Here is a 16,497-nt window from a genome sequence, read left to right as displayed (position 1 = left end):
GTGGCCAACTGTTGTGTTTGTATTTTCTTCCTGGCATTAGTGGCCTCATTGCTTACAAGTCTTTAGAAAATTTGCGAATCGCAACATAAACAAGGCAATAAGCAATTATAAACTGCTGTGTCGGTTATCGCAATGTAAAATGCAAATTTTGCTTTGGACTGACGCAAACTGATTATATATAATAGGGACCCAGTCAAATGTGCTAATCTACATAGGCTTTTTTTAAAATGAAAGTGACTTGTTTATAACTTCATGCCTCTTTGTAACGTGCCATTACAGTCAAGGCAATGAAAGTTTTTGTTTGGAGGAACCCAATGCTTTCGGAACGTACCGTGTATTCTAGATTTTACAATACATAATTTTCGATCTATGTAGTAACTTAATTTGTTCTCTACTCAAACCAAAATTAATTTCGGAGCTCCGGAATAATCTAGGAAGAATTATATTCGAGGTAATAATTTCTTTATTTATATATTATTTCATTATAAACTCGGTATATAGACATTTCAAATGGATGATTATTGAAATTATCATCTTAATGCGATACAAAAACATAGGTCGGCAATTGGACAGAAATTTCTGAAATTGTCCACCAATCTGATATTTGTCAGAATAGTATAGACCCCTTCGTCCCTTTGAGATGCCCATATCCTTCCAAAAATCCGGTTTCATCCAGTTTTTACCACTTTTCATTCGCTTTTTATTTTCCGCCGCCTAACTTCCGTTGTTCTGATTGGGAATTATATTCCACCGTAGTATTCTGGCGCGCTCCTTCCTCATTCTTTGTCATGTGATCGGCGTGGGACGAATTTCTTCGATACCTGTCCTGCAAAAATTTGATTTTTGGCAGAATAAATCAACAAAAGCAGGCAATACTAGATGAAATAGCTACATAATCAACTGGAAAGTCGTTGAAAGTTCCAATTCATTAGAATTTTAACTGAGAAATAATTAAAAACTACAAATGTGAAAGTTCATATTAGGATCGCCATGTTTGGTGCTGAAATCGTTCAAGGACAGGTTTGCAGTATTAGTGATTTGACTTCTGAATTGTGTGGCCTTTTCAAGTGAAGATTTGGTGCGTTGAAAATGTTTAGGATATCCTCTCCATCCCTAAAATTTCCTGTTAGGTTACGATAAGCCTGTCCTGATATAGTTTTGTCTATGTGTGTAGTAGGGGCCTATATGTGATTTTTTAAAATATTAACATGGCGTATTTGTAGGCTTCCTTGTAGATACGTTGAATTTCATAATGTCAGTGTAAGTTAGCACAGGGACTCTCATTTATTCTTAAATTGACAAAAGCTTCCAACGCAAATGAGGTGAGTTGAGTTGATTTTAGTTTAGCGTTCCTTTCAGCAGCGAGGCTATATGAGACGTGGACCTACTGATTAACGTGGAATCCGAACCAAATGAGCTCCCGCCGGGAATCGAACCCAGGTCTCCCACGCCAAAGGCGCGTATGCTAACCGCTTAGCCACAAGGGAGCTCTCCAACGGAAATGAATTGAATGATTTTGGTGAGGGTTCTTTTCTCACCAGGAAAGGAACCTATCTTTCTTTTCCATTAATAGTAATTGGAAAACATGATTTAGTTAATAGAAGGGCCATTGGGCTCTGATTATTCCGTTGCTTTTCCCAGCTCATAGAGCCGGTTTAGGATTGTGAAATTTAGTGATTTGTTTGATTTATGCATAGTTGAGTTGTGTGATAATATAAATTAACATGTTTAGTGATATGTATTAATATTTGTTTCCTTGGTTTATGTGGGATGTAGCGTGTGTGTGTGTGTGTAATTTAGTACGTAGATAGTCGGAGTAATGTGTGAGTGAAAGTATGATTTATTTATTTACGGACAGTATATTGTCATGTAATTATTCATTTCTTTTGGTCAGTTTAAATGGGTAAATTAATTTGCAATGCAAATTCATATTAATTCAGTACCGTAACTACGTAGTATATTGCTTATAGTTAACAATAATAGAGTACAAAGCGTGTTTAGTAGTGCAAAGTTTGTTTCATACTACCAATGCCATCTCGTGTCGGGCTGAGAACTATTCGTTGCTAGTGTTTCGTTCCTCCGCAACTTAAGGATCTAGTCCACCCGAAAATTACCCTTCTTTTGTAATTATTGATGAATGAATATTAGTTCTGGTCCATATGAATAGAAATGTAGACGAATAACATTATAATTTCGCTTCTCTGAAAAGCACAATCATTTATATAGTTAGGTAATCGAATTATTAACAAAATCAAACTTTGCGTTTATCCTTAAACTGAAGTTTGTCTATATGGCATTTTTCTGTTGTCAGGCTGCAATTTCAAATTCTCTCTTTCTTCGTTTCTTTCTGTGAATGATCGCATTGTTGACACTTTAAAAATATAATTGCATCTAGTTAAGAGGATAACTAATGATATTGAATTATCATTGCATGTAAAAAAAAAATAATATGAAGCCATGAATTGTAAATATTCTTTAGTCTGTACTGAAAGAATCTAATATCAGTTCATACACATTCACGCGTATTGATTGGTGTACTATAGTAGTATATTGATTGTAATATATATATAATGAGACTGCTTCGAACAGTCTAGGCAGAGAGCTGGAATAGGGTGTCTATAAAGAAGTTTATATAATAAATGAGAATAAATATAAATGAATAAAGATAGTGATAATATATATTGTAGTGAGTGTGAATAAATAATAGAATACCCGTGCATATATATATATATATATTTGGTCTAGGAATTAATTCGTGCGGTTGGTACGCACACATTGAAGCTGTAGTACAAACACAAAATACATAAATATCTTAAGAAAAATATTGTCCATCGCTAGCCACTACTTTCGCCCATCTGTCAGGCAATGTACGGATTCCGTGGCGAAAGAAGTCCTCATCCTTGGAAGCGATCCAGTCAGAGACCCATGTTTCGATATCTTCTGAAGAAGTAAACCGCTGTCCAATCAAATCGTTGTTCATGCAATCGAACAAGTAGTAGTCCGAAGGAGCAACGTCTGGTGAATACGGCGGGTGGGGTAAAACTTCCCATCCGACATTTTCTAAATAGGTTTTGACCGGTTTTGCAACATGTGGGCGAGCGTTATCATGTTGAACAATAAGTTTATCATGTCTGTTCTCCCATTCTAGTCGTGTTCTGGCCAGAGCTTGCTTCAAACGCATTAATTGTCGTCGATAACGCTCTCCATTCATAGTTTCACCCGGTTGCAGCAGCTCATAGTACACCACACCTTTCATATCCCACCATATGCACAGCATAACCTTTGCACAATGAATATCTCGTTTTGGTTGTGATGGACCTGGTTCACCTGGTTTCACCCAGGCCTTTTTTCGTTTAGGGTTCTCGTAATGGATCCACTTCTCATCACCCGTAATAATTCGATGCAGAAACCCCTTTCTCCTCTGTCGTTAAAGCAGCAATTCGCAAATGGTTTTTCGTCTTTCAACGTCTCTGTCTTTCAATTCATGTGGAACCCAATGTGACATCTTTTGAATCATTCCCATGGCTTTCAAGCGTTTGGAGACTGTTGTTTGATCAACGCCTATTGCTGCTGCAAGTTGTTCCTGCGTTTGACACGAATCCTGCTCGAGCAATGCTGTCAATTCTTCGTCTTGAAATTTTTTTGGCTGTCCAGCTCGCTCTTGGTCTGCCAAGCCGAAATCACCACTTCTAAACCGTGGAAACCACTTCTGACACGTTTGCTCAGCTAGAGCATGGTTACCATACACTTCCACCAAAATACGATGACTTTCAGTCGCACTTTTCTGTATGTTAAAGTAATGCAGCAGGACACCCCGCAAAAACACTTTATCAGGCACAAATTGCGCCATGTTCAGTTAACTACAAACTGGTGTTGTTGACGCTTTAATCCACTGCCCTATACTACGAACGATACGCGATGACAGGGGTTTGCAACACATGTGTGGATACACGGAACTGTGGGACGCTCCGTTCGTTGCGCCATCTCTTGTCCACCCTCACGAATTAATTCCTAGACCAAATATATATATATATATATATATATATATATATATATATATATATATATATATATATATATGCCTAGTTGTAATTTTGCCAGAATGTATTGATTGTATGTATATATAATAAATGCTTAGTACATTAACCATTACGTTAGAATTTTGTGTGAGGATAGTGTGTCGTGTGAAAATGGTGAATTGTATTTTCCCTTCGTGGCTCAACATTTAATAGTAATTGTACATACTAACTGATCATCCAGTCTGACGATGGGAATAGTGGTCATGTAGCAAATGATTCCGGATAATTTCCAATTAATCACAGAACATACAAGCTGTTTGTAGAATTGGTATAGTTTAAATATGTGCGTTCACCTTACATTTGCGATACTACTCTGCAACTTTGAAAATTTTCGTTTCCACGTCACCTGATCAAGCCAAGTTCCTACTGTTCGCAGAGGTGACGAAGTGGATAGGATCAATAATAGAGAAAATTCATTACAGTGTAATCTCGTTACACTACAGATTACCGTACAGGCCGTCCAAAAACCCCAACGTCTATGAATTTTCATTTCTTCTTCTGCTAGTCGAAATAGTGTTTTGAAATTAGTTGACGCCTCAAGATGTGGCGAATCTTGCGGACTGGGAGCGATTAGTAAGAATTTGGCAAACAACTTACTAGTACAAAATTTATTTTATTTATTTTTTTAATTTTACAAATCCCTGTTAGGATTTCCTCTATTTTATCGACTTTATTCTAGTTTCCATACATTACTCATAACTCTTCTCAGTTTCTGAGGGGTCAGGTATTTTTTTTTTAATTTAGAAATTCTAAATTAAGAGACTGCACCAACCTTCCGGCCGAACCTGCCGTAATCTGATTGAATTGGTACTGGAAACGGTTATAATTTCATTTTGACATTGCAACATCGGAGAGGGTGAGGTATTTAAAAACGGAAAATAACCTATATTAGTGCGGATCCATAGTTTTCGGAGTCGCTTAGATGAATAGTGACATTTCTGATGCGTTTAAAACCAAATTCAGCACTGAAAGTTGGAGAGGGAAAGGGAAAGATATATAAAATTGATCGAAAATAACCGATATTAGTGTCGAATCCATAGTTTTCGGGGTTGCTAAGACGAACAGTGACACTTCAGATGCCGTTTAAATCCAGATGCATCCCTTTATGCCCAAAATGAAATGTATTCTCCCCGTGCGAAGAACTGGTATTCTGCTAGTGTCCGTATAATGACCAGTGATCTTTCCTTATGAAGCTTTCGTCATTCCTTCCTAAATGACTGTAATCTTAACTATATATAAAACTACATGAGCTGACAAATTATTGAGCACTTTCTGTAGGGCTACAATGATTAAATTTGGCATGATTAGAGCCCTCTGGAACTAACCCACAGGAAAATTGACAGAAGTGAATATTTTTAATTTTTAGGGGTCTAAGGAGGGGATGAAGTATTTCCCTATGTTATTTAAATGACCTTTTTAGGAAAATACATAAAGCTGATCAAAATAACCCATATTACTGTAGAATCCATTGTTGTCGGGGTCGCTGAGATGAACAATGACACTTCTGATCCCGTTTAAAACCAAGTTCAGCCCCGCAATTTGGGAGAGGAAGAGGTGTACAAAAATCAACGAAAATGACCGATATTAAAGTCGAATCCATAGTTTTCGGGATCGCTGAGATGAACAGTGATCTTTCTGATGCCTCTTAAATCGATGCCATTAAAAACGAAAACAGCATATTTCACGGATACCAAACATATAACATACGAAGTTGTGCATTTAAATTTTCATTTTAACCCAGCGAACCGGGTAATCGATGCTAGTTTCTTCTAAATCAGGGATGCAAATAACCACTCGTCCGGGGCGAGTGGTTCATCGGTGCGGGCGAGTATTTAATATTACTATTATTTATTTCAAAGGTAAGTAATTGATTTCTATTGTGGAATGTGGGATAGTAGCTTTTTTCTTGGGCTAGTAAAATTTTGTTTGCTTATTTGCATCCCTGTTCTAAATACTTTCGTATCTAAATGCATTTAACTGGTTTAACTACTTGATGCCCTTCCTGAAATGAGGAGATACCACGCAAAAATTCGAAATTGAGATTTAAATTGGATGTTGCCTTTCGTTTGCAACTCAATCGAAAATGAAGTGAAGTCTGTAAGTTTTACATCCCACGATTATACCGGCTAGGCTAAAGGAGACGGAGATGATGAGAAATGAATGAAATGGTGGAATGAAAAAAGTGGGAGAAAACGGGAGAACCCCGACAAAACTCACACACACAGTGCTTATCCATCACAAAGTTCACTTGGCGGGAGCTGGGATCGAACCAGGGATCCCATACGCCAGAGGTGAACACTCTATCACTGAGCCACCGCGGCTCGCAGCATCTCGACTGAATACAATACTCACAATGTAACTTCTTATATTGATAGTAGCATTTCCCAATCAAACAATATGCAATGGATAGAGGAATGAAGAAAAGGGAGAAATCCAAAGTTTTACGGGCCGACATCCAGAAACACAGGAGATACAGAGGAAGGAAGAATCCAGAATCATGTGAAGATAACAATGCAAAATATACACTGACACAGAAATAACTTCAAAATAATTAAAGTAATCAAAATGACATTTACACAACAGTATAGGAAGCAAACATTGTACCCAGAGACATGCTCAATAACATCATATGTAATGCAGTGTTGCCAACTGAGCACAAAATGAAGTTTTGTTAAATGGCACGGAATACAAATTATAACATCTAGAAAATCTAATTAGGAGTAGAACCATACCTGTGAAGTCTTGATGTACAGTGTTACCAACGTTTGAGGATAGGCCTATATGAGTTTCTATATGAGTCTTGGATGTAGAAGAGTACATACAGTACACGATTCGAACTAGTTAAAACCAAAACATGAGAATACAAAAAAGAATATAATCACCGAAGTACGAAAATGGGAGACGAAGCACAGTATCGAAGCAGTTTTGCCCAAGTGGAAAATCAGAATAGTATCAAACACAACACACAAAACTGATTTATACTGTTGTGTAAATGTCAGTTTGATTACTTTAATCAATTTGAAGTTATTTCTGTGTCGATGTATATTTTGCATTGTTATCTTCATATGATTCTAGATATCCTTCTTTCCTCTCTATCTCCTGTGTATTTGGGTGTCGGCCCGTAAAACTTTGAATTTCTCACTTTTCTTCACTCCTCTATCGATTGCGCATTGTTTCATTGGGCAATGCTACTATAAATATAAGATGTTCCCTTGTCAGTTCCAACCAGAAAAATATTGGTTCCTATATTGTACTGCCTGCAAAATTCTAGCTTGCATTTGATCGTATCACGGCCGCTGCTTTTTATTTAATATTGTCAAAAACCGTTTCGGATGGACACGTAGTTTTTCTGAGTCGCAGCGCCTCAAATGTAGAGAGAAGAAAGTGAAAGTTTAAAGGGCTGCCAAACGGAAAGTTTCACAAATATTTTAATTTAACTGTTCCTGTGGGTGACGACCGAGAAACTGAAACTAATTTGTTTTGCAGTGTGCGACAAACATTCATATCATAATAATAAAAAATAACCGCAAGGGAAACACCCTAATAGAACCAACAATGCTTGTTCTTACGCCAGCGGCAATTTTTCTTCTATCGAGGTAATTGAGAGATAAAGAAGTTGTTTGTCACAAGCTTTAAGCAAAATGGAGCTTTAAGCTTATTATTTAGAGAATCAAGCAGTCCTTCAATCAACTGACATGGCATATAATCAATGGAGTGTATTGTATTAACGCCTCACTGTAAGTGCTAAGCTGTTTGAGCGATTTGTTGTCTTATATACGAATCAATACCCATCTTCCTCTTGTGCCCTAGAAACGTCTACAGTTTCCATGGACAACTCGCAAAGCAGGAGAGAAAGCGAAATTGAATTGTTAGTGCAAGCTTTTTCGCTATAATTATCGCAGAACAGATGTTATCTTCTTGTTTATTATTGTCGGTGTTGCCTGTCCTCTAACCATATTTGTACTTGACTAGATATAAATTATTATTTATTTATTTATTGGTTAGAGTTATAAGTTTCTCGTCACGTACCCTATAACATTTTCGTCGATCCCAAGAGTTTCAGTATTCGCGCGCTACCCTAGCCACCTGTTTTAAGGATGCAAAATGTACAGAAAAATTTGGGCAAGTCTTTAATTCGCCCATTTCATGTCGAGAACAGAACCTAACCAACCCCTGCGGGGCTTCTAATCCGTTACTACTACTACTCCTATTACCAGTACTCGGTAAGTCACTTTCTTGAGTACTATTTTCAATTTTATTTTAATGAAAAAATGTTTTGAAAAATTAAAAAATAGAAAAAAAACTTTCCTTAGGCCGGGTTTCAACCCACGCCAAACTTGAATTTCATTACTAGCATGCTCGGCTACGAGGGCCGACAGCGACTAGCGTTTGCTTTCTGCTATATGCATGTCATTACTCTTGATGGCCTATCTGTATCGGCCAATAAGATCAGAGGCTACCTGAAACGCTAGGAATCTGCAAATATGCTAACCTACATATAGAACAAATCAAACTCCAGATGCTGGCGGTCCGCGTAGCCAAACATGCTAGCGAACGAACTAGCAATGAATCTCGTCTTTCGCGTAAGTTCAAACCCAGAACAAGGAAAGTTTTTTTTTTTAATTTCATAACACTTTATTCATTAAAATAAAATGAAAAGAACATTCATTTGCCCTTGTAGGTAATATATAATGCATAAATGGTACTTTTTCCACCATTTACCTAGAGATTTCTAATAGCCCTTATAAGCAATGACGCTATAAATCAACAGGAGAGTAAGAAGTGGGGCCCTCGCGAAGCGAGATGTTGTAGGAGATAGTGGTGAGATAGAGACGGGGTGCCGGAGGCACCAGGCGGGCGAAAGACTTTGCACACACAACTTTATTGATTTAAAAAAGTGATTTCTTACGTTACAAAACATAGCTGAGCGAGCGTCAGTGAGCGAACGGGGTCCGAAGCCCCGGAGGGCTCGTTTTATTCCACCTTTGCCTCCATAATACCACGTGACATTACGTCGCACTCGAGTAGTGTAACTTCGATGTAAATGTAACCTCACTCGCTTCCTTGTGACCAATTTGAAAACAGTTGGCTAGGGTACTGTCAGCATTACTCTTGTATTCGAAATAATTTTTACAGGTGAACATTACAAAGATGATATGGGAATAATATTCTAATTTCTTTGAAATGAATGTGTTTTGAATATTTTACTGACTTCTTCTTCAAGTCTATCTACGTTAGAAATTCTTTACTTCTTGAAAATATACTGGTAATGTTTTATGAATATAAATTAAATTTAATGAAAGTAACTGGCCCAGGCTTTTGGCCGATTGTACACTGTAGTTTAAAATTAAGCTTAATTAACAGTTACCGAATGCACAAACTTATGGCGCGCAAAGCTGTGGAGCACAGTCTCTGTTGTCGAGCCGAGCCTTCTCTAGATTTAATCGGCCACCAATTATAGAGATCCTTATCCTTAACACGGTGGTCTACTTGTCCGCCAAATTTTCTTCACATCCGAACGTTAGTGGCCGAGTAATAATATATGACATTGAAGCCAAGCTGAACCTCTCCCTAACTAAGCTGGTCCACCAAGTAAGCAATCTTTTCTCTTTAGGAATGGGATACTAGTCTACCAAATTTCGTTCTAATCCGGCCAATAGTTGTCAAGAAAGATAATGCCCAGGAGGGTCATTTCAGATTTTGCTTGGGGGGGTAAGACCCCTTGATATAAGTAAAATTTCGCGTTTTTCACTGATTTACTACTATTCTATTGATAAAATCTATATACATCTCAAACTTAGGGGGGGGCAAATGCCCCTCCCTGCCCCTCCCCCTAAATGACGCCTATGCGTACAAGTCAAGCCGAGCTGAGCCTGTCCATGGCCGAGCTCGGCCGTCAAACGTAGAGAACTTTATTCCTCTATAGAACCAGTGTTTCTCAACCGCTGAGTCACAACACATTGGTATGTCGCGAATATATGTCAGATGTATCGTAAAATTTTTAATGTCTTCTAACGCAGGATCTTCCGCAAAGAAATTATCTTTAGAAGAAAATAAAAATTTATTGCCAATCGACTTGATTTCATACTTGAGGGGTGTAGATGCAAAAGTGGCAATCTCCACTCGGCCGAATTTTTCAGGACGAGCGATTAATTGATATCTCGTAAACCCCATAAGATTTTAAAGTACAGATTGTTTTGGCATAGTAGATCGTAGTAATATTAGAGGATTGAACATAAATTTTCTCCAGAGAAAGTCCCTCATTTTTTGTAATTACTGTTTCAAATTTGGAGATTGCAAGTTTTGAGAATGGACGTGGACTAGTGAACTAGTACAGACTTGTTGACTCATTACAAACTAGTGAGAAACTTTGGAACGATTCCAGGCAAACGACACTGTCGCCAAGGCAACGTCTAACGCCAGCGGGCCTCTGATTGGCTGAATTGGAGATTGTCACTTTTGAACCGCGCAGGGTAGTGGAGATTGCAAGTTTTGCAAAAATTGCGATATTCGCCTTCAGGTTTTACTGGAAGGATACAGGTTGTGATCCAAACAGACTTCACTGCTCGGTCGGGGACACTTAAAATAATACAGCCCCACCTCTAACTCAATTTCTCAAAAAATTGGAGATTGCCACTTTTGCATCTACACACCTCACTTGTATTTCAATTTAAAGCTGGAAAGTTTGCTTTAAACGCTGTTCATTTTTCTTTGGAAAGAACACTGGACATGAGAGTGTGTCGGTCAAGAGTTCGTTCACGCATATTTAACTACCCTTGAATAAAAAATGAATAAAATATCAGTTCATTAGGAGGAAACATGCAAACAATTTAACATGTAAATCAAATGGATAAAAAAAATAAATATGGCCGTAGGTATTTAACACACTTAACGAAACACCAAAAACAATTCTACAGATGTTTATTACTACAAACAATTAGGAATAAAACATACAAACAAAGGAATTTTGAAACAAAGTGAGTCATGGCTTCATTTAACTGACAAGGGAACATTCCGATTTAGTGAATTCAATTGCTGAAAGTGATTGCTAGCACTAGATTCAGCACAAAAAAAAAAAAAAAAAAAAAAAAAAAAAAAAAAAAAAAAAACAGAGAAAAAGAGGGTGTTTAGTGGCAGGCGATATACAGGGTGGGAGATGAGTGAGAGCAAATTGCGAAGATAGAACGTAGAAAATGTCAAAAAAAAAATGTCATGTTACTTTTTTGAAACGAATGGAGAGATTGAGGTCAAATGTTGGATATGAGGAATGCCTGTAGAGCTCCACTGAATAGGCATAATATGGATCATGGGAGACATCTGAAAAGCCGCCATGTTGGAATTAGCGCAAGAAGAATATACGGAAAAGGTTTCGTCTGACGCATGCTCTTGATGCACACCATCTATTGAAATCAATAGTGGCCAATACAGTTTGATACCTCTGTAAGAGGAGGCGTTCCACGCTATGGCAATGTAGCAAAACTGTTATAAAGGTGGCGTGAATGAGGAAAGTACCAAAACGTGAATAAGGTCACTTTTCATCCAACAAACGTCCCGATCCACCCAATATTCGTTCCCATGCTGGTAAAAGTGCAAATATGACCAAGGAAACCCGAAAGAGTTAATGACTGACATTTTCAGCCCTTCTATAGAGGAGACAAAACTGATACTCCTCGTTGATTCATGAAGAACCAATAAAGATGAAGAGTTGGTGTAGAAATCGGACAATATTGAACTTACCCGACTCCTTATTCCCGATGGATTCACGTCACTCATACAACCGTTGGATGTTCTTCTTCCTTCCGTACAAGAATTTCGTAAAATATACAGGGTGTCTCGAAAGTTTTCTGACATGGGGTAACTCTGTTATTATCAGAGTTACAACAAAATGCAAGAGGAGAACCCGTCTCCAAATATGATGTTTTCAGTCTAAAGTGAAGGATTTTTTTTTTTTTTTTAAATCAGATGAGCCGTTTCTGCTGTACACTCTTTATGCGCTCAATGTTAAATGAAAATGAAACGTTGTCATTTACCTGGACCCAGCGTAAGTTACTGTCTTTTACGCTAACGTGTGGATGGTCAGCTCCCATTTCAAACATTAACTTCATTCACTTATGTTGGGGGTCTAGGTAAATGGCAATTTTGTATTTTCAGTGCAGCTCTACATACATTTCTCATATCCAACATTTGACCTCAATTCCTCTACTCGTTTCAAAATTAACATGGCATTTCTAGACATTTTCTACGTTCTATATTCGTACTTTGCCCTCACTTATCTCCCACCCTGTATACGGTCTACCATTAAATACCCTTATTTTCTCTGTTTCTTTTGGTGCTGAATCATTTTCAGCAATTGAATTCACCAAATCGGAATGTTCTCTTGTGAATATTCACCTAGTATTCACCCGGTAGACCCTGAAAATCCTCGGTCAGGACTGCGGGCTGCGGGACTCGAACATGGAACATTTCCATTACGAAGATGCCGATATATTGCAAAATATAGTAGAATAAATAACAACAATACAGAGAAAAAGAAATATTATAATTCTAAGAGATTCAGTAATGGAATGCTTATTTCTAAAAGAAATTTCCTTAGTATGTAAAACTTATTCAAGTCATACAAGCTTTGTGGTGCATGTTGTAAATTAGTTTTATGACGACCATGTTTTGCAGACCAAAATGACCAAAACTAGAAAACTTGATCGAAAATATATCTTACAGTTAATTCATTTCATTCTATCCATAGTTGGAGCGAAGCTTCCCGCTACTCAACTACTCAACTTTGGCGTTCGTTTGTCCGGATACTCCTGCGATACTACTGAACCTTTCTTAACCAAGTTCGACCTGGTGATTCGAGAGGGTGCGCTGAGCAGTGCCGTAACTTAGATTGTTTTTCTAGAGGGGCAAGCATTAGTGTTTGGATCCCCTGGGAAAAGCTGTTTGGGACCCCGCAAAATTCGAAAATAAATCCCTTCTTTCCATCTTTCTCTTACTCTTTGTGGGCTCCGGAGCCTGTGGGCCCTCCCACACGGCAAAGTCTGCGGGGCCGTTAGTTACGCCCCTGTGCCCGTTCCATACGTTCCAAATTAATTTAGGGGACAATATTGAAAAATCTCAAAGTCATACGAATAAATATTATTTCTAGGGCCCCTAATAGCAGACTTTTTTTTTTTTTTTACTGAAATGGGACCATGACTTATTTTTGTTTTATTTACCTTTTGTGTGCTGTTTTGTTTATATAATGTAGTGAACCTGTTTGATGCTTCATTTCTAATTTCATGCTCGTATCGTATATGGAGTAAGAAAATTTTGTCTTAAAGTGGGCCCCCCTCGAACGGCGGGGAGCTTCCCTGGTGGGGCAGTTTCCCCTCCTGCCCCTCACAAGTCACAGCCCTGACGCTGAGTGTTGTAAGGGGTCGCTTGTACTCCGATGGAACACACCATTGAGGAATAATCACCGACAAATGGGACGTCCATAGACTTAACATTGGAAAAGCATTTGACTCGCGAATCCTCATTGTCAACAATGGAAAATAAGAGTTTCAGCATTAGAAATACGGTGAACCTTTTCTTCGTTTTGTTCCGAGAATACAATTTTTCAAAGCCATTATGCTTTTCGGCGATATGCGAGATTCAACTGTTTGCATATCGTGTTCATTTCTCAAAAACAATTGATGCACGTTAAAAATTATATGAATAGTCAATAAAAGTCGATCACTTGGCTCCAAATTTGCAATTATTGCATATCTAGTATTAATCTTCTTTACGACACGAGAAATTTTTGTCCCGTCTCAAAAATGAGACGGAAAGTAGCCTACCTTCTTAAATTCGATACGAGTCGGGAAAGTTCACGGGTGCCGTGGATAATATTAGTTCACCCAAATCTGTTTTATTGTCACATGATTCATAGTATAAGAAGTATAAAGTGATTATACAAACACAATGAAGAGAATGTATCAACGTTTAAAGATAAGTAAATCGTTACACAACAGACTCCATTAATTAATATGGTTTAAATGTTTTTTTTATATCATGGTCATCGTAAAACTTTCATGATGCATTCCAGAATCGAGACGGGACGAGAAACAATTCCTTGAGTTTTTGAGACGAGAAAAACTTATTTTTTGTCTCGTCTCGTCTTATGGGTAACACTATATATTATTGTACGCAAGAGTTTTGCAACGTGTGTTCAACAGGATTGCATTTAAATATGTGCAATGCTATTCATTTATTTTGCACCATTATTTATTCATAGAATGAAGAAAGCTGGGTTGAATTCTGAGTTCTTCCTACCATACACCCCTATCACAACGATTTAGAATGTTCGAAAAAGTAAAACAGTCATTCCAAATTGGGTGTCCTGTGACGTTACAGTTCGCTTTTCGCCCTCTCGGTTTTAAGAGAAAAGAGCTAGCAGGTAATCTAATTTGATAAAAGAGAGTAGTGACAGAGATTTTACAGGTATACTATCGTGGATTCATGGCTGTGGGGTGGCGTGGTTATCGTACATCAATGTTTATTGTAATATCCCGGACATGACTCTGTTTACAAACAATCAAAACACATGTTTGTATTTATAAACAATATCACATGCGTCCAATACAATTTACTAGAGTGGTAGATGACAGGAACAGAGATACCAGTAGTCATGTGACGAAGAAGAACCACCACCTCTACTACCACACTGCAGCAGCTATAAAACCTCCACATCTCAGATCAGTCTACGGCTGGTTAAATTCACTCTCTTTGCTTTCTTGGAGCACTGAGAGATACCTAACCCAAAGCCTTTAGCTTGCTCCGAGCTCTAGACCTCCTGTGGGATTCCTATCTTCAGCTTGCGTGGAGCTTTGTGGCTTTCTAATCCGTCTCTGCTTGCACGGAGCATTCAGGATCCTAAGTCTACCCAACTTAGTTTGCGTGCAACTCTGTCAGGATCCTTCCCTAAGCTATTCGGTCCTTGGGACACCTACTTTTTCCTATTTATTACAGAATTCTACACTTTTATAGTGGTTTTGTATCTTACCATTCATAACAGGAAGATTTAGTAATAAAACGTGGTAATGGAAGAAAACTATTCCCGAGCATACTTTGCTCTACCTTTGACAAGCATAGGCAGAACTTTACATTATATATACACAAAAGTTTTTCCTGGCTTCCTCAAAAGGGATTTACACTCACCAGTATAATTGTGTTAAGTTCACTGAAATCTATAAAATGGTATAGGTCTCATCTTTGGATATCCTTCCAAACCTTTAACTCCAATAATATTGGAAAATTACAAAAAAAGAATTAAAAATATTGATTAAAAAGTAAACAGACGAATCCAAGCTTTCCTTACTTTATTTTATTTTATTTCTTTCACAGGTCTTGGCAATGGTGTCATTGAGAGATGGCGACAAATCAGTTTCTTTGCCTTCTCTAAACGTGGAGCATAATTACTCACAAATCCTCTCCGAGCTCGTGATGAAGTTATGAAGAATGCCTGAAATATCACGATCAAGACAATCGAAAGCAAATGCTGGAGTTTTATACTTTAAGAATCAAATCTGCAGTGTGTGGTATTTATGTATGGTACAAAAGTGTGTGTTTATTTATATGTAAATACGGTGTGAGTTATGTGAGTGTGTAAATATATAAATATAATATATATTTTTATAGCATTTCTGACCATAATGTGTATTTATAGATGTATTTCATATTGAGGTTTAACACGGAAGCGACACCAGGGGTAGTTTCTAAATTACAGCCAAGCTTAATTTCAGTTGCCCTCCATAGGTTAGATTTAGAGGGTTATAAAGTGAGGTTTAGAGGACAAATGGGGTTGATAATAGTGCATATGATGTGATAGGAAGTTGAAATTGAGTGAAACTGAAAGAGGGGGTGAGGTCGATGAGGACGAGTTTGAGGCTGAGGAAACTATAAGTGGTATCAAGTTGAGTACCTAAGGGATGAGCTGAGATTGGTATTCGCTGAAATTACCATCTATGTGTTACAACAAGAGTATGTGCTTTGGATCTAACAAGGACTCCAAAGGCAATATTGATAGGATATATTATCAAGATCCATTAAAACTAGAGCATTCAAACTATAGAGCAATACAGTAGACTTCCGAGTGTCCGGCGTAATGTGGCGGAAGGGCAGGAACTCATTTCTTTATGAATATTAAGCATACCCGAAGAACAATTTCTGTTCTCCTGTCACAACTTATATTTTGCACACGACACGTAGGAGACTCTCGTAGCAGACGCTCGTTTCCAATGCATTGGCAATATTGGCAATGCAATGCCTTGCTTTCCTCATTTAATTAGCATTAAAGAAAACTAGTCCAGATAGTCGCGAGCCGGATACTCGGGAGTCTACTGTATATAAAACACGTATAGGGGTATGTTTATTAATATTTGGAAATAAACAGGTCTCTAAA

General features: G+C 37.8%; 1 protein-coding gene across 1 annotated transcript in view; it reads left to right on the top strand.

Moving 5' to 3' along the window:
- Positions 1-16,111, top strand: part of LOC145671996 (uncharacterized) — a 197,049-nt gene extending 180,938 nt beyond the window's left edge. The window contains exon 5 of the mRNA XM_081741178.1: positions 15,441-16,111. Coding sequence (XP_081597304.1) covers positions 15,441-15,551 — 111 coding nt within the window. The 3' untranslated portion in view covers positions 15,552-16,111. The remainder of the gene's footprint in view (positions 1-15,440) is intronic.
- The last annotated feature ends 386 nt before the right edge of the window (positions 16,112-16,497 follow it).

Source organism: Thermobia domestica, chromosome 15, assembly GCF_964235325.1.
Source record: "Thermobia domestica chromosome 15, izTheDome1.hap1.1, whole genome shotgun sequence".
Taxonomy (NCBI): domain Eukaryota; kingdom Metazoa; phylum Arthropoda; class Insecta; order Zygentoma; family Lepismatidae; genus Thermobia; species Thermobia domestica.
The sequence above is the reverse complement of the archived record's forward strand: the minus strand, read 5'-3'. Positions and strand labels throughout refer to the sequence as shown.